This window comes from Balaenoptera ricei, chromosome 20, assembly GCF_028023285.1.
Source record: "Balaenoptera ricei isolate mBalRic1 chromosome 20, mBalRic1.hap2, whole genome shotgun sequence".
Taxonomy (NCBI): Eukaryota; Metazoa; Chordata; class Mammalia; order Artiodactyla; family Balaenopteridae; genus Balaenoptera; species Balaenoptera ricei.
This window is the reverse complement of record NC_082658.1, coordinates 640,829-668,645: the sequence shown is the minus strand read 5'-3', so window position 1 is coordinate 668,645 and position 27,817 is coordinate 640,829. Positions and strand designations below refer to the sequence as shown.

The 27,817-nt window shown below is 54.2% G+C and overlaps 1 protein-coding gene across 6 annotated transcripts in view; it reads left to right on the top strand.

The window, feature by feature from the left end:
• Nucleotides 1-27,817, top strand: part of PRKCA (protein kinase C alpha) — a 363,797-nt gene that overhangs the window by 302,404 nt on the left and 33,576 nt on the right. For all 6 annotated transcript variants that reach the window (XM_059908847.1, XM_059908845.1, XM_059908843.1 and 3 more), the window contains 5 exons: nucleotides 15,077-15,214; nucleotides 15,993-16,166; nucleotides 18,156-18,247; nucleotides 20,153-20,215; nucleotides 21,095-21,233. In XM_059908847.1, coding sequence (XP_059764830.1) covers nucleotides 15,077-15,214; nucleotides 15,993-16,166; nucleotides 18,156-18,247; nucleotides 20,153-20,215; nucleotides 21,095-21,233 — 606 coding nt within the window. The remainder of the gene's footprint in view (nucleotides 1-15,076; nucleotides 15,215-15,992; nucleotides 16,167-18,155; nucleotides 18,248-20,152; nucleotides 20,216-21,094; nucleotides 21,234-27,817) is intronic.

Genomic DNA, 27,817 nt, shown 5'->3' with positions numbered 1-27,817 from the left:
CCTAATCAACCATTCTGTCCCCAAAGGATCCAATGGAATTTTGCAACTTGCATGTAAATTATTTTAAAAATCTGCTCTATTGTCATTTCTGACAACACCGCTGTCTTTTGGGGAGCTGGTTAGGGCCACATACCAGCTGTGTTCTCAGTGTATTGCTTTTGTTAATAATTTAAATTAGCCTGAGATTGTTACAGCATATTCATATTAGAAGCGAGTGGAAAATTTAAACGCTCGAACACTTGGGTACAAAATTTGCAAGGAGAAATCCCACCCCTACCTGAAGCTAGAATCAACATTAATAGTCTTTCAAAAACACTGTACTAAAGAAAACATCTGATAAATCATGTTTTTGAAGTTTCTCATCTCCAGAACTTGTACCTGACACTACAGGCATGTCTCCTGAAGGGGCCACAAGAGATTAGTGACCCAGGTGACTGGAAATGGGGAGGAAAACAATATTCTTTGAGGTTTCACAGGTCTTTGCAGAGTGTGGTAGCTGTCATGTCGCTGCCGTCCTGTTGTGTGTGTTTTAAAACCTTGTCACACGACGTGGCGTGTCCGCTTCCGAGGAACATCTCCAGAAGTCGGCCACTCCTGAATATGCTGAGCCCCTGGGCGGTGTCACCGCCCCCCCACCGAGTGAAAACACCCTGTGTCCTCAGAGTAGGCAGACGCCCCTGGATCATCCCGGGGGCGGAGTCAGCTCCTGCTCCCAGACAGACAGACAGATCGCCTGCTGTCTGACATCCGTCATTTCAAATGAGGGCCCCTCTCCCTCCTCTGACGAGCTGGACTCACACTTGGTCCTCGGATCCTAATCGTGACCCAGAGGCCTTCTGAGTGCTGTGACGTGCCTGAACAACGTGGTTCTGTCTCTGTTACTATACTGGAAACTTCGTTATTCCACGGAGAAATAATACACAGATTACGGGGCTGCGTTTCCCAACGGACAGGAAAAGCTGGTGCGAAACTCAGATGTGGCTGGAAAGGGAAATAGAGAGAAAGGAGAAGAAAGGACTAGAGTGAGGGCTTCACCTCCCTGGGCCCCTCCTGGCCGGTGACCGAGGCCCCTCCAGCTCCGGGGAGGGCCGTCCCCTCCAGAAGGACTGTCCTCCCCCGCCGGCTGGCGGCACTGCTCTCACCCAAACTTCCGGAGCGCCAGGCTGCCCGGGTTCAAACCCAGCCCCGCCAGCCCAAGCCACGCGGCCATCCTACTCCCCTCAGTGTGTCCAGGTCTAAAATGGGGACGATTCAAGTACCACCTCCTAGAGTCGGGCAGAGGCTTAGACGGGGAAGTGTAACAAGTGCTCAGAACGAGGCGCACCGAGATGTGCCTGCCGCCGCCGTCGTTCTCGGCATCCTCCCTGCGTCCCGCCCTGGGCTCAGGGCTCAGGGCTCAGGGCCCCGGGCTCAGGGCTCAGGGCTCAGGGCCCCGGGCTCAGGGCCCCGGGCTCAGGGCTCAGGGCCCCGGGCTCAGGGCTCTGGGCTCAGGGCTCCAGGGCTCAGGGCTCAGGGCTCAGGGCTCAGGGCTCCGGGCTCCAGGGCTCCAGGGCTCAGGGCTCCGGGCTCAGGGCTCAGGGCTCAGGGCTCCAGGCTCCAGGGCTCAGGGCTCAGGGCTCCGGGCTCAGGGCTCAGGGCTCAGGGCTCAGGGCTCCAGGGCTCAGGGCTCAGGGCTCCAGGGCTCAGGGCTCAGGGCTCAGGGCTCCAGGCTCCAGGGCTCAGGGCTCCAGGCTCCAGGGCTCAGGGCTCCGGGCTCAGGGCTCAGGGCTCAGGGCTCCAGGGCTCAGGGCTCAGGGCTCCAGGGCTCAGGGCTCAGGGCTCCAGCCCCAGTGGACGTGCCCCTGTGCATCGCTGTTCCCTGAGAGGCTGTCACGGAGTTAAAGGAACCTGCCTTTGTTGGACTTTCTCAGCGGCTCGTGGGCCCGAGTCGGGGCCCCAGGTGCATCCGGCACACGGAGCCCTTCCCGGGGGAGCGGTGTCGGCCCCCGCCTGCAGCTGAGCAGGGAGACCCTCCTGCCCGGAGGTCACCTAAAAACAGGGGCAGGAGGTGCCGGCCGCAAAGCCTCTTTGCCAGCTCGCTTTGCGCTGGGTGTGTGTTTTATGTTTCCTGCACCTTTTGTTATGGGGTCTTAGGACAAGAAACCCAGATGACTCTACCTGAGAAGGGAAATGTCACCTGGATGTGGGGAGGTCACCCTGACCCGGCGGTGGCAGTGGGGTCCCGTCGCTCGTTCACATCTCTTCTCATGGCAGCAGCCTCGCTGGCTCGTGAGCCGATCTTTTCCTTGTGGCTTTTTCTGAAAGTAGCCCTGTCGGTAGTCAGTCCACGGCTGGCACCCGGGACCAGTGCCCTCGGTGGACGTCTGGAGAGAAGCGTGCGGCCAGCGGCCCCGGAGAGGGGCGGGTGTAGGGGGGCGACCCAGCCGCGATCTCGGTCCTCACCGGGCCTGGTCCTTTTTCGAGCTACATTTCCCCGGGTCCCGGCAGCCTGTGGGGACCCCTGGCGTCACAGTAACTGAACTCACTTACGTTTACTGGCTCTCCCCCGGCCTGTTGACACAAGAGTCCCGTCCGCTTCCGGGGCAGAGACACCCTCTCCCACGAAGCTCGTCCTCAAGGGCCTCCTCCGGGCCTGGAAGCGAGACCCTCAGAGCAGACGCCCTGGGCTGCCGGCCGCGTCTCCTGAGGGTGGCTGGGAGGTCCCAGTCCCTGGGGAGGCTCCTCCTTGTCCCCTCGCGTCCTCTGTGCCATGGCCTCGGGGTGGAATCCTCCTCCTGGTACAGCAGCTCCTGAGTAAGCGGGGCAGGGGTCCCCACACAGGAGGAGGTGGGGAATTGGAGTCCGTTTTACAGATGAAGGAACCGAGGCCCCGGAGAGGTCAGCAGAGCCGGAGCTGGTCCTTCCCATCCGGGTCGCCCCCCAGGTCCCCTGTCAGCCGATTACCACGTGGGGCGGTGGCGTGAGGGGACAGCCCAGAACAGCGCAGCTGCAGCCCCTCTTGGAAGCAGGTGTCCCATTGAGCTATAATTAGGTCCCTCCTTTTCAAAGACTGGTGCAGTTTAAAACGCTCAGCGAAGCTAGGATGAAATCAACGATTATGGAAATGCTGTGCTAAATTTAATTGCAGTCGGTCCCGCTTTCAAAATGCTTGCTGCTGTCAATTAGAGGCGTCTTAGAAAAAATTTAAGTTGAGTAATTGAGCAAACTTATTCAGCGTTTTAGGGAAAGGATCATATTCTTTTCTTTCTTGATCCCTCCATGGGGATCAAGTTTCCAACCTCTTTTGCTAGGTGCCCAGTCCTTCCCACCTTGCCTGCAGCAGCTGAACGGCGATGAAATGTCTGGAACTCTCCCCAGGGATCTGGGCTTTATCGCTAGTTACGGTTTGGGTTTTTGTTGTTGTTTGTTTCTCGGGAGCTGACATTCTGTGATCGCTTAACGCCAGTTGAATTTCCCCAGGGGTGGCCATTTCACTGAATTCTGCCCTCCTGTGACTCTCCTCATTTCTTTATTTCCCAGGTTATTCTGTGCTTCTGCCTGTAAGATAGACACAGCGGGTCTCGGGGGACCACACCCACCACCCCCCTTGACCCTCACAGCCTCCCTGTCACCACGTTTTGCATCTGTGGTTTGCAGAGTCTGGGCCCAGTCAGAGGTTTGGCAAGAGATTCAGGACACAGAGACGTCTAAAAGTGGTTGGTTTTTGTTGTTTTCTAGAAATCATGCACGTGGCGATTCTGAAACGTACTCGGGCATCAGCACACGTTTCCATAGGCATCGCGCAAAGGCTTTGTTCTCACATGAGAGGTCTGAGTCATCCTCTGTAAAGGTAGAGCTGGGAAGGTAGAATTTGCAGCTTATTTGTGCCATTTTGCAGCATTTAAGGGAACTTTACCTCTGTGGGCCAGACTAGTCAACTTGGGCGTATTTCTGCTAAGGGTCCAGTCAAAATGCAATCAGTCCAGAAAATAAATACCACAAGAGGGCAGTAAAGATTTGCAAATAAAGGAGTCCACAAAAACCTGCACCCAGAAGATAGCAGTGAGCTTTACTGCACCTCTTTATTTTTTGATGGGCGTGAAGATGAGGTTCCCTCTTGGGGCTCCCAGCTGTTCCTTGATTTTAGGGAATTGTCATGGTCCTGCAAAGGGGAGGGGGCCCGGGGTTCCTCGAGGTCCCAGTGGTTCCTGCAGCCCCCTCTTGCCGAGTCCAGCCCGCTTCATATCTACTCTGCTTTCTTAGCACAGAGAAGGCTCCCCAACTTCTAAGCAATGTTGCCGGCAGTCTGGAAAATCATTTACTTTGATGGCATCATGAGTTCATTCGGTTCTGACCCTGCCCCAGCCGACTTACAAAGCCAGCGCCCTGTTGATCCCAGAGGGGGGTGCGTTTTTAGCAAGAGAAGGATACAGGTTTCACAAAATTACTAAGTGCCCCAAATCCTCTACCAGTAATATGCTGTGGCTGTGAGCACTCCCGTTAGGGTTTCCTCTGAGGTTGGCATTAGACGGGTGTGTGCCCTCAGCTCCCTGGTCAGAGAAAGACGGTCTTTTTCCAGACGGAACAACTTAGAAAGGATAAAGTCTTTGGTTCCAGCTCCTCACGTAAGTCTGGATCCTCAGCCACTGGGGAGAACTAAGGTCGGCAGCCTTTCCAGGACCTTTGTAGCAGGTGAGACCAGTCGTGCTATCACAACCTGATGGTCGTGGATGAGCCTGCCTGAGGTGTGTGTCGGCAATCGACGGACGAATCTGGGAGACGGGGGGGAATCTAGGTTGCCCGCAGAAAAACAACACAGCCGGACACTAGAGAGAGGTGTGTAACACTCGGTTCCAGATGAACCAGACGCTTTACATTTTCCGCGGTGGGCAGAGTGCTGATGTGTCACCGGTTTTGCTGGGCAAAGTGCTGCTGTGTCACCGGTCCGGCGTGTCTCCCGAGAGTGTGGCTCGGTTGCCGTGACAACAGAGGCCTGCCGGCTGCCTGCGAGTCCGGCAGCAGCTACAGCCTCAGTGGATGTGTCCGTTAAAATACTTCTCATTCAGAAAATGACTTAATGTGGTCTCCCCAGAAATTTTTGCTCTGCCGAACAAGTAACTCCACTCACTACGCTGTTTGGCCGCAGAGCAGCTTTTTCCTGTGCTGGTCGTGGAAGAGGCTGAGTAGTAACGTGATTCAAGTGCATTTGAGGTCCTTAATTGTTGCCGTTCTGCTGGCTTAGCAAGGAGCGAGACGTTGTGTTTAAATCTAACTGCAAATGAGGATGAGCGATTTGGGAACCTGCGAGATTGAGGGCAAGAGTAGGCAGACTACGGCCCACAGGCCAGATTCTGGCTGCTGCCTGTTTCTGTAAATAAGGTTTTATTGGAGCACAGCCACGCTCGTTCACCCGTTCATTCACGTAGCTCTCACACTGCAACGGCAGAGCTGAGTAGCTACGACGGAAACAGTATTTGGCTTGCAAAGAAAATACTTACTGTCCGTTCCTTTGTGGAAAACGTTTGCCTATCCTAGATAGATATAGGAGGATTGAACACTGAATTCAAAGACCAGAGTTCTGGATTCAGAAGCCAGGGAGGAAAATTGATTTAGACACTTCCACCAGGCCCCCTGGCCTCAGCCTCCTCAGCTGTAACACGGTTGGCCTTGATGAGCTTATTTCCAACTTCCTTTCAAATACTAAAAGCTGCCTCAGTCTTAGCGCCGGGGGATGACCCTCTGCGGGATGACCCAGGGCCCTGTTTCAAGGACTGATGTAGAGGAGGGTAGCATTCTTCTCTCCCCCCGCCCGGAGCAGTCACGACCCAGCTCCGTGGCCCTAGGGAGCAGAGTTGGCTTTCTGGGCAGAAGCATCTTCCAGTGGACCATAGGCAGGTCTGACCTTTTCAAGGACCTTCCGTGGCTGCCGGGCTCTGGTTCTGAGGCCCCTGCCCGCAGCTGAATGGCACACACCTGTGATTTGCTGTCTCCCCGTGATTCCCAAATCCAGGAGAGAACTCCAGTGGGCAGATGTCGACACAGGTGTGTAGGAGGACACAGGTTGCAGGGAGGTTGCAGTTGCAGTTTGGATTGTACTGCCGTGATGGGGAGGTGGGGTGACTTGAGGGGTTCGCTTACCTAAGAACCACTGTTAAACCCTCTGAACCAATTAACTTCTCTCCCAAGACTGCTCTCCATGTTATCTGGAGGTGAAGATGTGCTTCTGTCTTGGCGGCTGATATAGAGCACATAGACCAAGCCAAATCTGAAAAGGAAGTGCTATTAGGGATTCCAACCACGGAATTAGGCACGGGACCTAAAAGAAACCAAGATCCTGCCTTCAGGAATGAGTCTTCCCTGAGGCTTTGGGTTTCCCCCCTTTCTCTCTGACTTTCCTTGGCCAGATTTGAATGTCCGGCCTTGTGTACCAGCCTTTGCAATACCAGGACCCCTTGACCTGGCAATTCCACAGCAGGAACCTATCCTGGGGAGATTGGGGTTGTGCACAGAGATTTGGATTACAAAGTTGTTCATCTGCACGTTGATGACAGTGAAAATTGGAAACAAGCTAGGTGTCCAACAGTAGGGGACTAGTTAGATCAAGTGCAAGAGAGCCACACGGTGATGCGGGGGGCATCATACAGTCCCTAAAGCCACACGGTAGAAGAGCGCCTGTAGCTTAAAAAGGTCACATCATACACAGGGGAAAGACAGGTCACAAACAATAGAATTGTGTGCAGGTCATATAAGAAAACACGAGGAGAGAGGATTAGAAGCGTATCTCACAAAATGTTCACAGTGATTATCTTGTGGTAAAATAATGGATATTTTAAATTGTTTTTTTTTAACTTATCCATGCCTATTAAATTTTCTAAACTGAACACATATTACGTTTATAACAAGAAGCAGCATTCTTATAGAAATTATTTAAAAGCAAAAACTCTGCCTTTTATAAAGTTTTATATTAGAAGGAATTGCCTTCCCCAATCCTTGCATTCAGTCTAGAAGTATTTGAGGATCACCCCGCCCTGGACTCCCTCCTGGGCACTGGAGACACATCAGTGAACAGAACAGATGCGGTTCCCGCCCTCCTTCTGACAAAGGGAGGAAGAGAAATATATAAACAGGCAGTGAGAAGAGCTTGAGGGACGACAGGTTGCCATGTTGAAGCCTTGAGGTTCAAGCGTCACGTGAGCAGAGATGGGAGAATGCCCTGCCCGTGTGGGCAGAGAAGGAGAAAGTGCAGAGACCCTCGGGCAGCAAGCATGCGTGCCATGTTCCAGAAGATGAAAAATTATTTAGCCAGAGAACAGCAGGCGTTTTATTTACTCTGACTGTGCCACCCAGGAGGCTGTAATGCCCATTAAGTAACATCATCTTAGCCCATTGCCCGCTTACTGAGTCGAGGTAATAGATGTGACTTGTGGCTTATGAGAAATACACAGGACATACTCCGTTAACAGTGTCATGGAAAACGCTTTCCTTTGTGGTTTTCTTCTCCTGAAACCACTTGATTTCTCTTTTTTAAAAAAAAAAAAATTATTTTATTAAGGTATAGTTGATTTACAATGTTATGTTAATTACTGCTGTACAGCAAAGTGATTCAGTTATACATATGTATTTTTTTTTATGTTCTTTTCCATGATGGTTTATCATAGGATATTGAATATAGTTCCCTGTGCTCTACAGTAGGACCTTGTTGTTTATCCATCCTCTATATAATAGTTTGCATCTGCAAACTCCCAGTCCCTCCCTCCCCCACCCCGTTCCCCTCGGCGACCACCAGTCTGTTCTCTGTGTCCGTGAGTCTGTTTCTGTTTCGTAGATAAGTTCATTTGTGTCGTATTTTAGATTCCACACGTAAGTGATAGGTAATTAACGTTGCTCTGGTTGCGGGGAACACGTCACCTTAGAGGTAAGACGCTGTGTGGGGCCCGTGGTTATACACGGCCTGGCTCTTTCTGTTACCCACGGAGCCCGTGGTTATACACGGCCTGGCTCTTTCTGTTACCCACGCCCTGGTTGATGGAACAGCACCAAAACACCATCAGTCTTACGTTGCCAAGGGTGTTCAGATGCACAGATACAGACACAGAACATTTTTATAGCGGAAAAAAAAAACTGTAGAAGAAATTTACAGTTATTCTTCTGCCCCTACACCTGGTCATTGTTGGCCTGTCTGCCTTCGGGATCTTAGAATAGGAAGAACCTTCTGTCGTCAGATTCCTCTCTCTACACTTTGCAAACATCTACGATAAATATATTCATCAAAGCCATATTTTCTACTATGCTAACAAATACTATGTGTGTTATCGAAAGCACGTTTACCAAATAGGAACGACTAGAATGAAGTTAAACGTGAAAGCAAACTTCAGAGGGTTCCCCAAAGGCTGTGTGGTCGCAGGATGGACCCACTGGGAGCCTCTACAGTATTCCTACTCACTCTGTGTGATTTACAGAAACGCCACACTAGGAGTCCTTTACATTGTGAACCCCTTCAATGATGGCAAACGGTTATGACTTTACCAGAGTATGTCTGTCGCGTAAAATGAGACACATGTTGGCTATTAGTAAGTTTTCCGATGGGGAAACAGTGCTGCCTGGTCTCGAGTCCCGGTAATCCAGTTAGCACCATGACGCCAGGCCGGGCCTCACGCTGATATGCCATCTTTCAAGGAGCCTGAGGATCCTGGGTTCTCAGTTGTTTAATCATAGCCAGTAAACCATGCTGTGTTTCAGTCTAATTGAAAAAAAAAAAAGGGCACACTAAAGCTTCAGCATTTAAAGTCACTATTCTATTCTGCAGCACTATACATAGTTTCCATTTTTATTTCCTCTTTTATAACTTTCTATGCCGTTTTAATAAGTCGAGGTCTTTTCCTGCACCTAGTCCTGGCCCAGCCTCTTCGGGGGCTGCATAGGATTCTCCAGAAATCGGGCTGAGCAGTTGGAGCTGAGACCCGTTTCCTGTCCTGCCCACCAGGAGGGCACGGAAGCCCCCGGGGACGTGCCTCGACCTCCCCGCAGGTCCCGAGCCCCTGGGGAGCCTGTCTGCAGCCCCGACACATACCCACGGGGCACAGGGTTTCCGGCCCATGCACCAGGCAGGCAGAACCCTGACCCAGGCGGCCTGCAGCTGCTCACAGAGGCCTTCGACCCGCCGTCAGGGAGCAGGTGTGTGCCAGGAGCCTGGGGTCAGGCACTGACAGTGTCTCCCTCCCGGGGCAAAGGAGAAGGGTGTGCTGTGCGGAGCTGCGGTGGTGGCTCTCGAAAAGGGTTCCTCGTTTCATCTGCAGCATCGCCCAGGGATGTAGAGGTCTTCTCGCCCCCCAAGCCCCAGAGAGGCCGTGTAATCTGCCCAGGCTCACACAGCGAATATGGGATAAGGCCAAGATTTGATGCAAGCTCTTTAGAATCCAAGTCAGGGGCTCTTTCCAGAGCTGCCCTTGATTTATATGATAATTGAAGGTTTTTAGAGGTGAAAACAGTCTTGGGATCATTGAATCTGGGGGAGAAACATTTCGATTGTCTTAGATCAGCACATCTCAAGCTTTAAATATGTGCAGGAATCACTTGAGGGTCTTGTTGAAAAAGCATGTTCTGATCCGGTAGATCTGGGGTGGGGTGGAGAGGCTGCATTTCTGACAGGCCGCCTGATGGTGCTGATGTGGCTGGTCCACGGACCACAGGACCTTTGCACTGCAAGTTCTTCAGAGGAGAGGCTACTTATTGCTCTGGTTTCCTCAGCACCTAGCCCCCATGTCTGAGGCATGACGGACACACAGATACTTGTGGAATACATGCTACCGTGTTCTGAAGTCACACACGAGGACCCGGGGGTTCTGAGGACCCACCGTGTGCTTAGCAGAGACTCTGCGCTGGGGCTCCACTAGGCCCTCTTGGGAAAATGGAGGTGACTAGGAAGAAGAATGAGAGGTGCCACACGTCGAGCCCTTGCTGGGTACCAGTTACCGTGCCAGACGTCCTGGCATCCGCTCCTCCCAAGAGCCCGGCGAGAGGAAGGCCAGCAGGATCATGCCGTCTTACAGAGGACGGACCAGAGGCTCCGAGGGGCTCAGCGGCTTGTCCCCGGCCACACGCTGTGTGTGCTGAGCTGGGACTCAGGCTGCGAACTCTGGGCTGCTGCTCGCTAGAGAAGTTAACACAGGACGTCAGGGCTGCGAGGCGCCCCACGTGCGGGGGTGGAGGACGGCGCCTTACTGCAGCTCCATGCCATCGGCTGCGGCTCAGAGCCCGGCCCTCCGTCAGCTTTCTTCGCTCAAGATCTGAGCTTTCTCAGCAGGGAGCTTCAGCAGCCCTGGTGGTGGTCTCTCTCCTCTGAATCTCAGCCTTCGGGAGGCAGCCGGCTTTCTCGTCTCCGTGATTTGTATTCCCAGCTGCTCACGGACCCCGCAGGGCATCGGACTGGGCCGGGTCGTGTTTACGTTGCTGTGAGCGAGAGATGTCAGCACGATTATTCTGATGCCTCATGGGTTTGCCCACAGCTCTGCCGTGAGGCCCTCTCTCGCTGGACATATATTGATTTTGCTTGCGCTCCTGGTGGCGTCTGAATTACGTTCCTGACAACCGGAGTTCTGTCAACAGTACGCAGGCCGGGAAGGGCAGGTCTCTCTGTCCTGCTGGGAGGCCGGTGGGGCTCAGAAGGTCATTGCTGTTCTTCAGTCCAGGATCCCAGCGGGTCCTCTCGCTGGAGGCGTGTCCCTGCAGAGAAGCTCTTGCAAGGGCCTGCTGGCCGGGCTGGCGTGGCCTTGGGGGAGGGTCACCACGTGGTCATGCTCCCTGAAGGCGGGGACGCCCTCGCGGCCCCTCCCTGTGGCTGCCCCAGCCGGGCCAGCGACGCCTCGAGGGAAGGAACTGTGACCACGTGTGGACGTCCAGACGCACAGCGTCCGGGGCAGCTCTCGGAAGCGGCCACCTGGTAGCCGCTGCCTCTCTGTGTTGACGTTTGTCATCTCCCCCACGAGCCCCAGCTGCAGGCTGACTGTACAGCTCACGGTTTGGCCTCGTCCGCTTCTGTCAGTCTCAGTGCTCCCCGTGAACTCACGTGTCTGAGTGAGTGAATGAGATATTCAGTGAGTGTGGACTCACGGGCCCCACGACGGCTGGGCCTGAAGATACAGAGATGAGTAAGATGGTCCCTGTCTTCCAGGGTCTCACAGTCTAGTGAGGAAGACAGATGAGCAAATCCAAGAAGAAGGTACAAGTGTGTGTTGAGGTTCTCCCGGAAGCCGACTGTGCCACAAGGTTTTGAGAACAAGAATTTCAACTGGGAACGGGGCTCAGCCCTGCTGGGGAGATGTGACATGACGTGACATCCGTGACAGCAGCTGTGGGGCAGTCCAGGCAAGCACAGGGGTGCAGAGCCAGAGGCTCAGGGTACGTGGACCGGTCACAGACCGTGTCGGCCCCAGGTTGGAGATCCCCAGATGGAGACATCAGGAAGACACAGGGGTGCCGCTTGAGCTGGATTTGGGGACAAACCAGACAGCAAGGCCCCTGTGGGAAGGACAACCAAAGACCCGAGGCCGGACAGACGGCCAGAGGGGTGGCGGTTAAGGTCCGAGGTATCCCGGCCAGGTCTCCTCACCCACTGGGAGGGCTCGGCCTTTCTCTCCGCCAGACGGGATGTCGGGGACCAGGACAGGATCCCCTGGAACAGGATCCCTGCAGGCAGCAGACGGGGGGTAGGGTGGAAGCGGGGAGACCAGCGAGTGGCGAGGGGGGGATGGTGACCGGATTGGCCAGAGAGGTCGAGAAGGAGGCCCTGAGGAGAGGGCGGATCCTGGACGAATCTGAAGGCGGATTTGGCATGACAGGTTAGCTGTCGAGTGAGACATTAAACACATAAAGACGCAGTAAAACATTCACCAGTTGCCCTGGGAGCTGTTAGGAGGAGACCAGGGCGCCATGGGGGAGAAGAGCAGGACGATGTGACAGGTGAGCTGGACCCTGGGGAGGGGACAGAGGCCAGGGCGGAGCCGCACGCAGACAGCCTGGGGGGAAGGGTGAGAAGGCGGGGGCCGGGGCAGTGCCCACGCCCCTCATGGGGTCCTCCGCCCTCCGGCCCCCAGGCCTCGCTGCCGCCCCGAGAGACGCGGCGCCCAAGGGGCCCACCGGGGTCTCCTCCAGCCCCAGGTCAGGCCCGCCCAGAATAATGAGATTCTGAGCTCGTGGGGTTTTCTGCCGTGCGGAGAGCCGCTTTGAAAGCTCAGAGCTGTGATGGCCGCAGGGCCTGGGGGTGGGGGGGCAGCCTGGGCGGGGCGGGCTGTGGCCGAGGGGTCTGTGGGGCGAACTGCACTCGGGGGCAGGGCCGCTGCCTGAGGGCCCCAGGCCGCTTCTTCCTCCGGCCGCCTGGGGCTGGGGCCTCCCTGCGCTGGGGGCCGACCGTGGCCGCGGGCTCATGGCCCGTCTGGGCGTCAGGGTCGCTCGCGGCCAGTCGTCCCTCCCAGACCCCACACGCTGATTTCAGAGCAGCATCCGGGCTTCAGAGGTCTCCGAGCGCCTGACAGCGGGGTGTCCTGTCCCTGGAATGAGACCAAGGCCGCGGCCCTGGTACAGGCGTCAGGTTGGAGGCCTCGCCGCATCAGCCCGTGTCCCCTCTTGCACTGGGGTTGAAGCGTCAGAGGAGGGAGGAGCAGGGACGGTCGGGCAAGGCCACTGGGGCCACCGGGGCGCCTGCCCAGGGCCTCCGCTGCGCTCGGCGGCAGCAGGCATGTTCCTGCTGCCCCTCAGCTGTTCCGGCACCTCAAAGCACGAGGCCATTTGGGCCTTTTCAGACATCATCATGAAGTTCCCGATGAAATTGAAGTCTCTGTACCTCTTTCTGATCCCTTTTTTCTTTGCATCCATCGGAAGAACGGAATAGAGGGGCATAGTCGGTATTCCCATCTTGAACTTCCTGATTATCTGTCTAAATTTAGGCACAAACCAGAAGGCTTATCAGGTTGGAATCATTCTTGGGCCGATGTTTGGAGGACAGGGCTGGTCCTGCCGTTGAGGGGGGTGAATGTAACCCCCGTGGTTGCGTCCTGGCTCTTTCTCGCAAGTGTGTCTGAAAACACCTCCGCCCGTTGTCCCCGGCGAGGCCCGCTGAGCTCTCCTTCTGGTTTTGTTGCTGTGGGGCATCCGTGTTTCCAGCGGTCCCCAGTTCACACGTCTTTCCCGCCACCTCGCACGTGCGCTGTCACTAGGGCCCCAGTACAACTGCCTTAAATACTTCCAGCCTTGAAGCAAAAGAGTTGGGCCATCTTTCCCCCATGTTTCAGTGCCTCTACTTAGATGGGTTCACTCAGTTCGTCGGAGCTGGCACTCAAGCCCCAGGGTTTGATCTCTCCACAGATGGGTTATTTTGATCAGAGAAAAGCGTCACCCAACAGCCCAGCATGTGCTGAGCACGATCGGGCCTCATTTCTCTCTTCCTTCGACCGGAATGCTGAGTGCACAGCTCGTGCCGAGCGCGGGGCTGGGCCTGGGGCTCCGCAGGCGGCTGACGGCTCGTTCTGCAGACGCAGATCCTCCCAGCAGTGCCGGCTGCGGGCAGCTCACTCAGTAACTGCGGGTGAAGGGGCTTCCGCGCATGGGGAGTGTGGATGAGTCCTCGAGAGCCTTCTCTGCTGCTAAAGGAGTAATCCCGCGTTTCCCCCCAACGGCTGGGGCCGCTCTGGTCCTACACGAAAGCTCTCGAGAGCCTTCTCCACCTCCTGCCATCGTCTTGGGAGCCAAAGCTGCCCTTCCTCAGATCTGCTGGACCCCCTCATCAAGAACAGGGCCAGAGCAAGAGCCTTTGCCGTTTGGCTCCGGGCTGCCTTTCCAGCTGCTGGCCGGCGACCGGCCCCTCCCTGGCAGGAGGATTTCAGCCTGTGGGGAAGCCCGCACCTGCGCCAGTTCTCCACGGGCTCCTCCACCGACCCAGACGTCCCCGTGTGACCCCCTTGCCTTGCCTTCTCTGCACCTTTCACCTCTGACCTGAGACTCTAACTCCCCGTGAGAGCAACGAGGGGTGGTCTTTACGCAGGATGAGTCTAGTGGGTGAGAACTCCTTTGGGTAACTCATGGGTCACGACCCAGGATTCTTCAGGGGCAGAGAGCACTGTGGGCTTCGTGGGAAACCAGATGCTCTTACATGTCACCATTCTTCATGAGTCCAACTCTTTACCTAAAAAAAAAACAAAACAAAAAACCAACCCTCTGTTCTTCTTACTGTGCCTTTTAAAGTAGCAATAAATCATGCCCACAGCCTGCCGTTTAAGCGGTTTTCTCCGGAGGACACACTCTCCCTTTTTGCATGGGTTTCTGCAGATTAATCTTAAATTGGAAAATCTGCAAATAAGGAAAGCATCAGTACACAGTTTATTTCTTTTATTACATTGACTGTCACAAAGCCCCGTTTTCCGCAAGAAGTTAACCTTTCCATCCCTGGATGAGAATTAACCCTCCCTTGCCAGAGTCCTGTGACTTGATTCTCGGTTAAAGACATAAAGAGTCAGGCTTCCCTGGTGGTGCAGTGGTTCAGGAATCCGCCTGCCAGTGCAGGGGATACGGGTTCGAGCCCTGGACCGGGAAGATCCCAAATGCCACGGAGCAACTAAGCCCATGCAAGACAACTACTGAGCCTGTGCTCTAGAGCCCGCGAGCCACAACTCCTGAGCCCACGAGCCGCAACTACTGAAGCCCGCGCACCTAGAGCCTGTGCTCTGCAACAAGAGAAGCCACTGCAATGAGAAGCCCGCGCACCGCAAAGAAGAGTAGCCCCCACTTGCCGCAGGTAGAGAAAGCCCGTGTGCAGCAATGAGGACCCAACACTGCCCCAGAAATTAATTAATTAATTAATTAATTTTTTAAAAAAAGACATAAAGGGTCGTCTTGTGATAGGTACGGGCAACTCTTTGCTCCTTTGAAAATGTTGCCCTTAGGGTGAGTGTAGCCACGGAGGTAGGAAGACGTGTTTCATCACCCTGGTTCCTTTTCTCACCCCATCCCATCTCCCACACGGTATCCAGCTCCGTCACAGAGTTTTCTATCACTTTTTTCCCTGGGAGAACGACTGACGGTTTTCACATGTGTGCTTGTTGTTTAGAAAGCCAAGCTCGGCCCTGCTGGCAACAAAGTCATTAGTCCTTCTGAGGACAGGAGACAGCCTTCCAACAACCTCGACAGAGTGAAACTCACCGACTTCAACTTCCTCATGGTGCTGGGCAAGGGCAGCTTCGGGAAGGTAAGAGAACCGGGTCCACGACGGGGCCGGGCTTTGGCAGAGAACGCTGGGGTCAGTCCTGTTCTCCCCGAGGATTCCAGAGCAGCCCTTTAGATTCCCTGTGCTCTGCACACGTTTCTCAGTGGTTTCCCACTTCCATTTCTTTAAAAACAACTGTATCCAAAAAGCCACACAAGGCTCCCGGTGTGTCTCCGTTCCTGGGTGCGTGACGGAGTGGGTGCTCCAGAATGTTGGCTGAGTAGTTTTCACAACTAAAAAGTAAATGTTGACTTGCGGTAAGCAAACGTGATCATTAACAGATGCTGAACTGGGTTTCTTCAGTGGTCGGCCTGTGTGCCTACGTTTGCTGCTCTGGCCCCACATCTCATGATAGAGCCAGGAACTGAGTTTGATCCTGCCCCCTTTGTTCTGGACTGGGCTCCTGACTTGTGAGAAGCGTACAGAGGTCAGTCCCGTTTCTGCTCGGAGGATGCCTCTGTAATACGTGCCTGATGCGAGACCCCTGCAGAGAACGCTGAGTACCCCTTCGGCGGCTGCAGTGGCGCCCTCGTGTGGCAGCAGCCCACACGGAGCGTAAACCCTGGCAGCTTAGAAACTGGGCAGCCTGAGGAACGCCACGTGCGGCGATGCGCAGTATTTCAAACCCGGCACATGAGGTGGAGCTTTATTAACACTGACGAATGGGCACGAACGGCCTGAACGGCCGCCCGACCCGGCTCCCCGCCCCCGTGCCGGCCGTGGGCCTGGAGCGTTGAGGTCGCCCTCGGTCTGCCCGCAGGTGATGCTTGCAGACAGGAAGGGGACCGAGGAGCTGTACGCCATCAAGATCCTGAAGAAGGACGTGGTGATCCAGGATGACGACGTGGAGTGCACCATGGTGGAGAAGCGGGTGCTGGCCCTGATGGACAAGCCCCCGTTCCTGACGCAGCTGCACTCCTGCTTCCAGACGGTGGTACGGACCCTCGCGGGCTGCCCCCAACCACACGGGGTCCTCGGAGTCCGAGCCAGCCTTCCGCCTGGGAAGAGACAAAACGTGGGGACCTCTCAGCCCCCCACCCTCCTCTGCCGAGCGGCCTGGGTACCACTGGTAGATTCGGGGCACCCCCCCGTGTGATGTGCCCTACTTAGAGACTTAGCGTTAATTCCGTTTAGTTCCGTGAATGCCTAGAGCAAAGGTTTCCTTAACACACACCAGGCAATATGTTGAGACTTGGAGACACAAAACAGTAACTCACAGTCCTGGCTTGTTAAGACCCCCGGTCCAGCTGTCAGAGCATCAGGAGACCCACTGTCGTGACAGAGTGTGTTCTTGAACGCGCACGGCAGTGGGTGGCAGCCTGGCCTGCTTTGTATGGCCTGTGAGCTCTGAGAAAGGTTTAAACAAAGTACTGTTTTGTAACGTGCGAACATTAGATGCAATTCTGATTTCAAGGTCCATAAATAGTCTTCTTGGGACACAGCCCTGTCCCTTCACTTACCCAGCATCTACCGCTTTCATGCTACAAAGGCAGAGCTGAGTAGTTACAAGACACACACAGAGCCTAAAATATTCACTGTCTGGCCCTTTACAGAAAACATTTGCTGAGCCCTGCCATACAGGTTAACTAAAGAGAGGACAAAATAATTTCCAAAGCGCTAGTCAGCCGATTATGGGGCCCTGGCGTGGTGCTTGCGAGTAACCTACAAGAAATATAAATGTGTAGATGGCACCACAGTGAGGCCATTCCCAAAGATGGGCCCTGCACACCTCCGCGGCTGTCCTCCTGCAGACGTGGCTCAGTGCTCAGTAGCCGTCGTGGCTACTAGCAGAGCAGCACCCTGGAGCCTCGGGCGGACAGTGGGGCTGCAGGGTCGGGCCCCGGCCACCGCGGGTCAGCCTACTGCCGGCAGCCGGCCGGCCCCCTGCTCCCAGCAGCAGCTCCTAGGTAGCACCAAGGCGGGAAGTTAGCAATATGCAAAGAGGAGAAAGAAACCCAGCCCAGATCCCGTAACCCTGGTTACACTGATCAAGCTCTGGAAAGCTACAAAGCAGAGAGATAAAATTGAAATTAAAGTTTGTAGCAGGAAAGCGAGAGATTGAAGCTCCCGGAGCCGTTTCCCTGGCTGTCAGCAGCAGCTCCATCATTTTTCTTTCTCCCTGTGCACTACTTTAATGTGTAATAACCTCTGTGAAATGGTGGTGTTTTCTGGAAGAGAGCAGAGGTCAGCTTTTACCTTGTGCTGTGCTGTTACTTCCTCTTACACCCGCTCAGTCTCCCCATCTGTCCCAGCATATTGTCCTCATAAATATGCAGATTTACTTAGTTCTATGATGTATGCGCTTCATGGGGCCAACACTTAGCATGTCAGTGACAGAGAAAATCAAAAACACCATTTGGGCATAAAGAGAACATTGGATTAAGCTCTCCACGTACAGTCCCATCCCTCACAGTAAACATCATTGGGCATCTGTAATTCACAAGCCCAGCCTCACCCATGAGGTTTGCTCTCAGGAGCATCTGGGTAAACACATTACTGTACATTACTGTGGCATGCCTCCTAGACATCGCAAACCAGAACACTGGTTAAAATGAAATAATTGGCCCATATGAATTCTTCACGCCGTCCCCAACTTAGAAGCGTATTCTGTGTGTAGGAGAAGAGGGAAGAAGGTTTGAGGCCATGCCTATGATCGGGAGTGGCAGCACGTAGCCAGGGAGCAGACAGGTTGACATAACCCGTCGTTTCAGGGTTACGTCGTGACTCTATACGTCCCAGGCCCTCGCGCAATAGGGCTTATTACTTATTCTTTATTTGGGGGAGAAAACCGTGACCGGCTCTACTGGGCGAACCTGCCAGCACGGCCCACGTTTTACTAGTGAGACAGCAGAACACAGTTGGGAGAGTGGAGGCCGCCACCCTGCTGCTGTCAACCTGCTCACCTGTCAACCTTGGTCCTCAGGATCGGCTGTACTTCGTCATGGAATACGTCAATGGCGGGGACCTCATGTACCACATCCAGCAAGTGGGAAAATTTAAGGAGCCGCAAGCAGTGTGAGTAGTTTGTAAAGTCCCCGAACGTAGACCGCGCAGCCCTCCCACCCGGGAACCTCTGCTGGGGGATCTGGAAGCGGGGCTCTGCCCGGTTTGGGGTGAAGCACTGCTACTGTCCCGGGGGCAGGTTGGTTGACAGGGTCCACCTGAACGTCTCCCCCGGAGCAGTTTCTTCTACTTCCGGCAAGTTGGAGACGCAGGTGTATAGGTGCCCTGTCGCCCCATTCCACCCTTGTCGATTGAGCCATTCACTCATTCATTGAACAAATCCAGGGGCTCTGGGTGATGGGCCGAGCAGAGGGCCTGGCTGGGGAACAAGAGAGCCTGGAAGGGGCCTCGGGGGGGCCTGACAGCATCAGGTGATGTTTCCACGGGGCCCTGGCCAAGAGGAGATGGAAGGATGGCCGGCGGAGGCGGGGCAGGTGACAGTCTGTGTGGAGGACAGAGGCTGGAGCCTAAGACTAGCCAGTGTGTGGAGAGACTTTCTGGAGGAAGAAAACCAGAACTGGGTGCCTGGGGTGAGGAGGGAGAAGCCTCCCCAGGTGATGCCCCTGAAGCCTCCCCAGGTGATGCCCCTGAAGCCTCCCCAGGTGATGCCCCTTCGTAGACTGGGGAGGGGCAGCCATCCAGGAGGAGGAGGTCGCAGGGGACCACGTAGAAGGTCTCGGTGGGATGCAGGAATCGGCAGCCCCGGAGAGAGAGGTGGGCTCCAGGGAAAGACAGAGAATCATCCATCTAGAGGCGAGGCTTTGAGACCTGAAGAATCACCCCATTTTCCAGGGGCCAGGAAGTCACGGGAAGCTCACAGAAGCAAATCTAAACACACAGCTCTTTTGCCCCCGGAGTGAGGATGCCCAGTGCGCAGGTGCCCTGATGAATCGAGTGGGCAGACGTTAATCGGGTTCCGGCTGATGTTCAGTCTGAAAGATAAACCTGGAGCACTTCCGGCCCGTGTGGGGTGAGCCGGTCTGGGGAAGACTCACTGGAGACAGAACAGGGCATTCTTGGGTGAACGCTCAAAACCGGAGGGGCGGGTGGCCCTGTCTCTCGTGTTGTTAGTTACAAAGCATTAAAATGCACAGGTTACAGAAGGAAGCCTGACAACACAGAGCTGTACAGAGCAAAGAGCAGAAGAGCCGCCTTCCATCATGAGCTAACAGGCCGTCCCGTTTAGTACCATTCCCTTGTATTTGTGTTGCTGGAAAGTTTTTCACTTTAAAAATATAGAAAAGCATGAAAGAATCATATGAAAGTCGCCTGTGACCCCGTCTCTTCTCCCTCCTCCGCTCCCTCCCTCTCCTGCCAGCCCTCAGAGGTGCCCCCCTGTTGAGAGTTTGGTGTTGTTTCTCTGCTTGTGTAAACACGTGTGCTTATTTGAAGCCTCCCGGGTATGATGTTTACACAGGCAGCATCTTGTGTCTTCTTAGACGTCAAGAGCTCCTAAACGCTGTGCAAATTTTAAAACCTCCTTCAGCACTTATTCGGAGTTTCAGATATTGACCCATGAACAATTTTGAAGCGAAGGCAGTAACTGCTTTTTATTATGAATTATTTAAAAGGGTACATCAGGGGGCTTCCCTGGCAGTCCAGTGGTTAAGACTCTGCACTTCCAATGAAGGGGGCACAGGTTCGATCCCTGGTCGGGGAACTAAGATCCCACGTGCCTTGCAGCCAATAAATAAATAAATAAATAATTTTTAAAAATTGTAAGAATATCGTAAAAATGAAAAAATAAAAGGGTGCATCAGGTGCAGAGGGTTGACGACACATGTAGGGCAGTGCTGATCTCTGCTGGTCCAGGGTCTTCCATTCTTTTGCCATTTCGATGCCCGGTCTTGAGGGTAAAAAGTATCCAGGAGGCCAAAGAAAGCAAGCCAGACACCTGACAGATTTTTTCTTTTGCAGGTTCTACGCAGCAGAGATTTCCATCGGGTTGTTCTTTCTTCATAAAAGAGGGATCATTTATAGGTGTGTATCGAAGCCCTGCTGGCCGCAGCACTGTGGAGGCTTTGCTGGACCTCTGGGCTCTGTGGGTGTGAGTTCTGTGATGGGGACTTACACCCACCACCATGCCCCGGGTCACGGAGACCTGCGGGGACCACCATTCTTTCCGCAGCCTCCGGGCAAATCCAAACCACCTTCTGGTTTCTGGACCTCAGAAGATCGTTTATCTCATTTCTGCTTCCGCGAGAAAACATGCTTTTCTTTTCCCTGCCAGCTCCTTCCTCTGCCTTTGACTTGGCACAGAGGTGAGGGGCCAGTGAAAGCTGCATGTCTGTTAGCCATGCTCAGCAGAGGAACACGGGGAGCTGGGAGGGGAAGGGGACAACTGTTGAATTCGGTTCCTCCCGTTGTTGGTTACAATGAAGGGAGAATGTTCTCCAGTATTCAGCAGAGAGTAATTAGAAGACCATACGGCACGGGGCAGAATGGAAGGGACGCGGGTGACCCAGCGAGGTGGTTCTGAGCCTGTGATTTGCACACCTGGCTGTGTGTCTGATCCCTCCGGGTGGGACACTAATAAACCGGTGACTGGGGTCTCCTCAGAGCTGCTCATTTGGGATCTCTGGTGATTCACCTCCACAGCCAAGGTCGGGAATCGCTAGCTCAGTCATTTAGTCATTTGTTCAGTCTGCATTTCCTAAGTACCTGCTGCATGCTAGGCACTACACTGGGCTCTAGAGATGAAAAAATAAATAAGTCATAATTCCCGGTCCCAGCACTCCCGCGACTGTAGTTAATGTGCCATTGGGACGCAGCCACTCACGGGCGCTTCTGTCTCACGAGCAGCAGAGCAAAGCATGTGACATTATGGGAAGGACGCTGATGCCACCCACTTCTTTGCAGAGACCTGAAGTTAGATAACGTCATGCTGGATTCGGAAGGACATATCAAGATTGCGGACTTCGGGATGTGTAAGGAGCACATGATGGACGGGGTCACGACCAGGACCTTCTGCGGGACCCCGGATTACATCGCCCCAGAGGTAGGACCCCGATTGGCCTGGCTTTTTAGACCAGGGCTTTCCAGCTACAGACACAGCCCCCTCGTGGGATGTAGAGTCATCCCTGAGTCACCGAGTCGATGTGTGGGGAATAAATAATACAGAAAAAGAAACCACGAGAGCTCCCCGCACAGAGGAAGGGTACGCCTTGGTTCACGGAAGTTTTGTTTTTGTTACACGTACGTGTGAGATGTGTGCATGGTAGAACGTATTTCTTACATGGTCACCAGCAAACCAGCTTAAGAAACACTGTGGGGCAAAGAAGGGAGGATCTTGCTTGTGAGAGGGCTCTGCATGGAAACACTGGGTCAAAGGTGGTTCCGATGATGCCTCTTTAGCAAAATCAGAGTGATTTATTTTTTGTTTTGTTATGGTTGGTTTATTTTTTTATTGAAGTGTAGTTTATTTATAATGCGTTAGTTTCAGGTGTACAACAAAGTGATTCAGTTATATAAATGCGTATATATCGATATATATATATATTCAGATTCATTCTCAGATTTCCTTTCCATTATGTGTTATTACAAGATATTGAATATATAGTTCCCTGTGCTATACAGTAGGTCCTTGTTGTTTATCTCTTTTATGTACCGTAGTGTGTATACGTTAATCCCAATCTCCTAATTTATGCCCCCCTTCCCCTTTGGTGACCATAAGTTTGGTTCCTGTGTCAGAAAATCAGTGATTCGTGCTCTCAGCGGCACACTGCAGTGGATCACGGGAAGAGCATACCCATGTGGTTCTAAGCAAAGTGGCTCCAAGATCTGTGTGTTGACAGCAGTGGCCATGCTGCATGGTCTTGGTCGTAACACATATTGAGCAGCTTTCTTCCTATTTTACGAAGCTTCCTACATGCTCGTGATGGGGTGGGTTAGAACCCTGGGTCACTGTGTAGCCACATTTCTGTCCCCGCCCCACCCTGTGGACGGCACCGTCCCTTCCCCACTGAGCTCCAGCAGGGAGGGGGTGATGGATTCCACGTTAGGCCAACCTTCAGCTCTTTGTAGAGCTCTCGTGTTAGCCGTCGGTGGCTTTGTGGTATTTATTCAGCATAGCGCCTCATGCATTTATCTCCGAGGCAGTAGCAGTAGTCAAAAAGACACGCGATTGGAAATCCGACCAGTGTGAGCTGCACTCCTGACTTTATTATTTACAGGCTGTGGGAACTCAGGCAAGTTTCTCAAACTCTCTGAGCCTCCGTTTCTACAGTGGCAGGTCAGGGATAATACTGTCCGCCCTGTAGGGTTGCTCTGAGGACTAAGGTTCTAGTACAGTGTTTGCACCTGGCAACCCTCGTTACACCCGTTATTCCAAAAGGGAAGCTAATCTTTATCCCTTTGTTAAGGCTTTTTTTGCTTGTTATATTCCTAGACAGTGTAGGAACATAGGCTTAGAACATTGACTTAGAAACTTAAACTCTGAATTACGTGGGCAAAGATGGGATGTTCTCTTGATACATAACCTACGTAACCTCTTTTCCTGCAAACTCACACCTTAGTATCTCCATGCATATAATGAGCTTAAATATTTTTCAAACATGAAGGATAGAGAGACGGTACAGAAAAAATTACAACCTCCTGCTGCAGTATTTATTCTGAAGCCTTCTACTGGCTGACATGTATTAAGCAGGCTGTGATTATTAGCTATGCCCACTCTGTGTGACACCCACCAGTTGCTGTCAGAGCTTGGTGACAGGGAATGGCAGCAGTCTGAGGGGTAAAGGTGGCTTTGAACTTCATCAAGACCAGGTCCCTGCTAATCAGACAGATAGCTTCCTGTGTTCAGTGACACCTCAGCCGTCTGACATCACCAGGAGTGACAGCGTTCCACATAGATGAAATTGTCCAAATAATTGAAGTTTGTTGAAGTTTTTTTTCAAGGTTCCTCGCGGTGCTAATTTCATATGGCTGCTATAACAACCACCAGCTTAGTGGATTAAAACAGTGCAAATTTATTATCTTACGGTTCTGGAGGTCAGAAGCCCAGAGCAGTCTCACTGGGCTAGCGCCAGGCTGCCGGCGGGGCTGCACACCCTCCAGCAGCTCTGGGGGGAATCTGTGCCTTGTCCAGCCTCTGGGGCTTGTCTGCAGCCCTCGGCTCGTGGGCCTTCCTCCATCTTCTGTGCCGGAAGCGTAGCATCTTGTAATCTCTCTCCCTCTCCTAAGGACCTTTGGGATTACATGGGGCTCACACAGATAATCCAGGGTCATCTCCCCATCTCAAGGGGAGATGCCTTGTCGGTCGCAAGGCAAGTTGGTCCTTCGTTCACTTGACTCACTTGCCACATTGGATTCTGAGCCTCTTGCAGTCTTCCAGAAGCCTGTCCTAGAAGACCCTGGCCATTGCTGTCTCCCTGGTCACTTTTTTGGGCCAACAGAAACTAGGTTGGCCTGGAAAAGACCCTTTGAACTGAGAAGTTGTTTGCCATTTAGGAGATCGGACCTGTATGGGGCTGGCCATGTCATGCTAAGAACCTGAGGACGTGGTATCAGAGAGAGGGATGCTGGGAACATCCATCAGGGAGAGGGATGCTGGGAACATCCGTCAGGGAGAGGGATGCTGGGAACATCCGTCAGGGAGAAGGGTGCTGGGAGCAGGCTGTCAAAGAGGGCTTTATGGAAAACCAGCTTTGGGCCTCTTAGTACACACTGGATCCCATGTTCTGGCTCTGGACACCCTCAGGGTCTGTAGCCTCCATTCCTCTCCTTATACCCACTGTGCAAGCAGTCAAGGCGCACCTGCCATTTATTGAGTGTCTGTTGTGTGCTGGGCACCTTCTGTACTTCATTCTCATCACAAACCCTGTAGAGGAACAGGCCAGCAGGCCTGTCTTTCAGATGAGTGTCCGAGGCAGTCAGTAACAGGCTGGGGCCACGTTTGCTAAAAATGCTGGAATCCAGCTGCCTCCCCAGGCTCAGGCTGCCTGCAGACCTTCGCACTGCCTACCACTCTGAGCCACTCAAACCCGGGGCATTTTGTGTGTCCAGAGAGCATCCTGCATGCTTTCTGTACCAAGCGTGGCATCGTGGGGACACAGAAGGAGAGCACACGGGGCCTTGCCCTGGAAGTGCTTCCCGTCTAGAGGAGGTGATGTAAACAGGAACCAAAATCTATACCTAGATGCTGGTTGACTTTCAGTGAACAATAATCTGCGCTCCTTTGGGAGCTCCATCAGGAGTAACTTTTGGTTGTTTCGCCTTTTGCTAGCATTTTCTTCATAAGGGTCCAGGAATTTGGCATATTTCACCCAAGGAATCATTGCAGGGTAGAGAAAAGACCATCTAGGTTCCAAGTTTCTGAATTTGCTCAGAGGTGAAAATAATCTTGTCCTCTGTGTAAATCTTTCTGTCAGGCAAAGGCAAAATAATTATCTTAGGTGGCATTTTCCTAAATAGGCAAAGCGGAGGCTTAAATATTTATGGCTGTTCGTTAAAAGCCTTGAAATGGATTGATACTGTAGCATCTCCTTAACCGGTAAAGATGAGCAAAGGCAGAAAATGTCACTAACACGTAAGTTTGGCACCGAGATGGACGCTGGGAAAGGGGCACCGATCAGGAACTAATCCCTGAAGCCGACGTGAAGGGGACTTTTCGCTTTGACATAGAAAGGATCCTTCGAGGCCAGCGAGAGAGTCCTTGAGGCTTCACCTGGGTTTCATCCCCCATCTGAAAGTCAGCTGTTCCGGGCGAGCGAGATCCAGTCACAAGGCAGGTTCTGCCGCAGCCGAGCGGCAGCCTGGACACTAGTATCGCCCGCCCTTTCCTGGGAGAGCGAGGCAGCGGTAGGGGCGAAGCTCTTGGAAAGTGCACCACATGGAACCCTCGCTCTCGGCCTGGTCGTGCCGGGGTGTGTAGCCCACACGCAGAGGGCGTCACCCACAGTGTGGGCAGTGCCTGTTCCAGACCGAGCCCTCGGAACGCAGCTTCCGCTTGGTCACGCCTGATACACGAGCAGAGGCTGCGCCACTTGGTAGGAGACAAAGGTGGGATTTGCAGCCGAGGCATTCCGACCCCAAAGCCCGTGTATCCTGTGCACGTATCACAGCACCTCCAGGGAGATGAGAAGACTTCCCCGAGTGAAAGAGCAGAGAGAAACGAGCACTGACGTGTTATAGACCACTTCTTCTTTAACGTCCGAGGGGTCTGAGTCGTGACCAGAACTTTCCGTCTCTGGGGCAGCGAGTCAGGATTGTGGTCCAGCTGCCCATCCTGGGCAGACCTCTCAGAAGCCGGGGTGAGCCAGCAGCTCTAAGCCCCTCCCCCTCAGGTGCTCACCGAGGGTCCACCAAGCACCCCCTGCCAGGAGGGTCAGGGGCTGGAAGCAGTTAGGAGCAGGCCACTGCAGCCCAGGGGAGCTTGGAGATATGAGCGAGACCGTGTCCCCGGGTGACGACAGACAGCCCTCCAGCCCGGGACAACCCCAGGGGGAGAAGCCTGCGGGTCCCCCCGCCACCAGCTGCCCGCAGGCAGACACGCACACTTCCGTCCGTGTTGGGCTGGATGCGTTCGGAGAGCTGGAGACCCGTCCCGGGGGTCCCGGCCTCTCCTTTCAGCCCTGCGAGAAGGCCGGCACGGGATTGCCCGTGACGACAGCCAGAAGTCTGCATTTTTATGTAAAATATGCCTAGTTCTTCTCTCCTTCCCTCTACCTGGACCCTCCTTCCCCGGGGATCAGCCTGCTCCCTCCTTCTCCTCCTTGAAGCCTGAGCGCAAATGTCACCTCCGGGAGGTCACCTTTCCCGGCCACCCTGGTTCAGGGGGCAAACCTCCAGCCGCGTCCCTGGTCCCCTTCCGCGGTGCACGTCACCCTCGGATAGACCACGTCGCATGCTCACGTGTTTACTTCTTTGTCTCCCACTGAGCTCCAGGCAGCAGGACCCTTGGCTTTTGTTCACGGGTGGGCCGCTACCCCGGGGGCAGGAAGGATGTGGGATGCGTGGGGGGGTGAGGGGCAGGCGTAGCGAGCTGTGTGTCTGGCCGTGGCCGTGGCCGGGCAGATGGGCCGAGGCTCCGGCACTGAGGGGTCGGGAGCTCCGGGGCTGGAACCCAAGGCTGATGGCAGGTGACAGAGCGTGCGGGGGCAGGGGTGTGGCCCCGCGCCCCCCCTCACCCACCGCCGGGGGTCCCCAAGGGTCCAAGGTGGAGGGAAGTCAGCTCAGGACCCGAGGGGCCAGAATACCGACCTCCCCGGAGCGTCTCCTGGCCCCTGGGGAAAGGGCTGTAGAGAGGGGCCGAGGACACAAGAGGGTCTAGACGTCAGGTGAGAAAAGACCTCATTCGGTGCGCACAGCCCGGCAGCCAGGCGGCAACCAGCCCCTGCCAAGCTGGGAAGAAACGGGGAAACGAGATGGGAAGAAGCCGGTGAGTGCAGCAGTGGCCGCTCTGAGATCAGCGCCTCTGAGCCGCTGACCCCAACCCAACCCAGGCGGGCAGCCGCGGAGAAAGCCCTTGATCAAAGAAAGAGAGCGATAAACCAGAAGACGCTTGCTTTCTATCAAAGGCCAACTTCCCTCTGCGTCGGGTCACGGTCCAGTGACTCCAGCGTCACAGAGAAGAGGAAGCAGCCGCGTTCCCCCCAAGAAACGTTTAAAGAGCCCAGGCCAGGCGTTTTGGGGGGGGAGTTCTTCCTTAAATTATATAACTCTTCTCAGATCTTTTCGAGGAATGATGTTGGTTTTATTAGCTCATATATTTGATTGTCTGCCTGCAGCTCTTTATCTGTCTCATGATTTTCGTGGCGTCAGACTTTAATGAGTTCAGCCTGTTCTCTGGAGCATTTGACCCCTTCTGGGATATTGTGGTCCATGAGACAACCCCAGTCTGTTCCTCCCCTCCCCCTCCCAGTCCTCCCTCCACAGATGACCAGCTCCTGGTGACTTAGCTGCCCCTTGATGGATGCCCGCTGCGTGTGAGACCCAGGCAAGGGCACCTCATCGACGTGAGTCTGTTTAATCCTTCAGTCGGGTCTGCAAAGTCGGTGTTATTGGCCCTGTTTTCCAGATGATGAACCCAAGGGGCAGAGATTTCGTTCATTTTTCCCGTGCCCCAGATGCAGGGCAGGCCTGGGCTCTGAACCCCGGGCTGATACGCTTCTCCCTGCAGCAGCTGTGGTCCGGGGAGGAGGGCTACCCGGGGACTGACCACCTCCCTCCAGGGGTGCAAGTGAGCCTCCCTCCTTCCAGGTCCCCGTCTTTGTTCTCCAAGCACCAATGACGCCCTGATAAGTCTTTACTCCAGGAATTCCATGTCTGCATGAGTTGGCCCTTCAGTTGGGGATTTGTTTAAATCTTGTAAAAATGGGTGAGAGATCACTGAATTCCTTTTCACCTTGCCGTGGGGAGGAGGGGGTGGGTGTCTGGACGGAGATGACCAACCTGCTGTCATTGCCGGTGTGGACCACGCACTTGCCCCTGTTACCTCGTTTCATTCTAACAGCAGTCCTTGGGTGAGTGGCGTTGTCCCTGTTCCCAGACAAGGAAGAGGAGTCGTGGGGAGGAGAGGAGCCCTGTGCAGGGCTCGTAGACAGCAGGTGGCGGGGCCGGGACCCTGGGCTGCCTGCCCCAAAG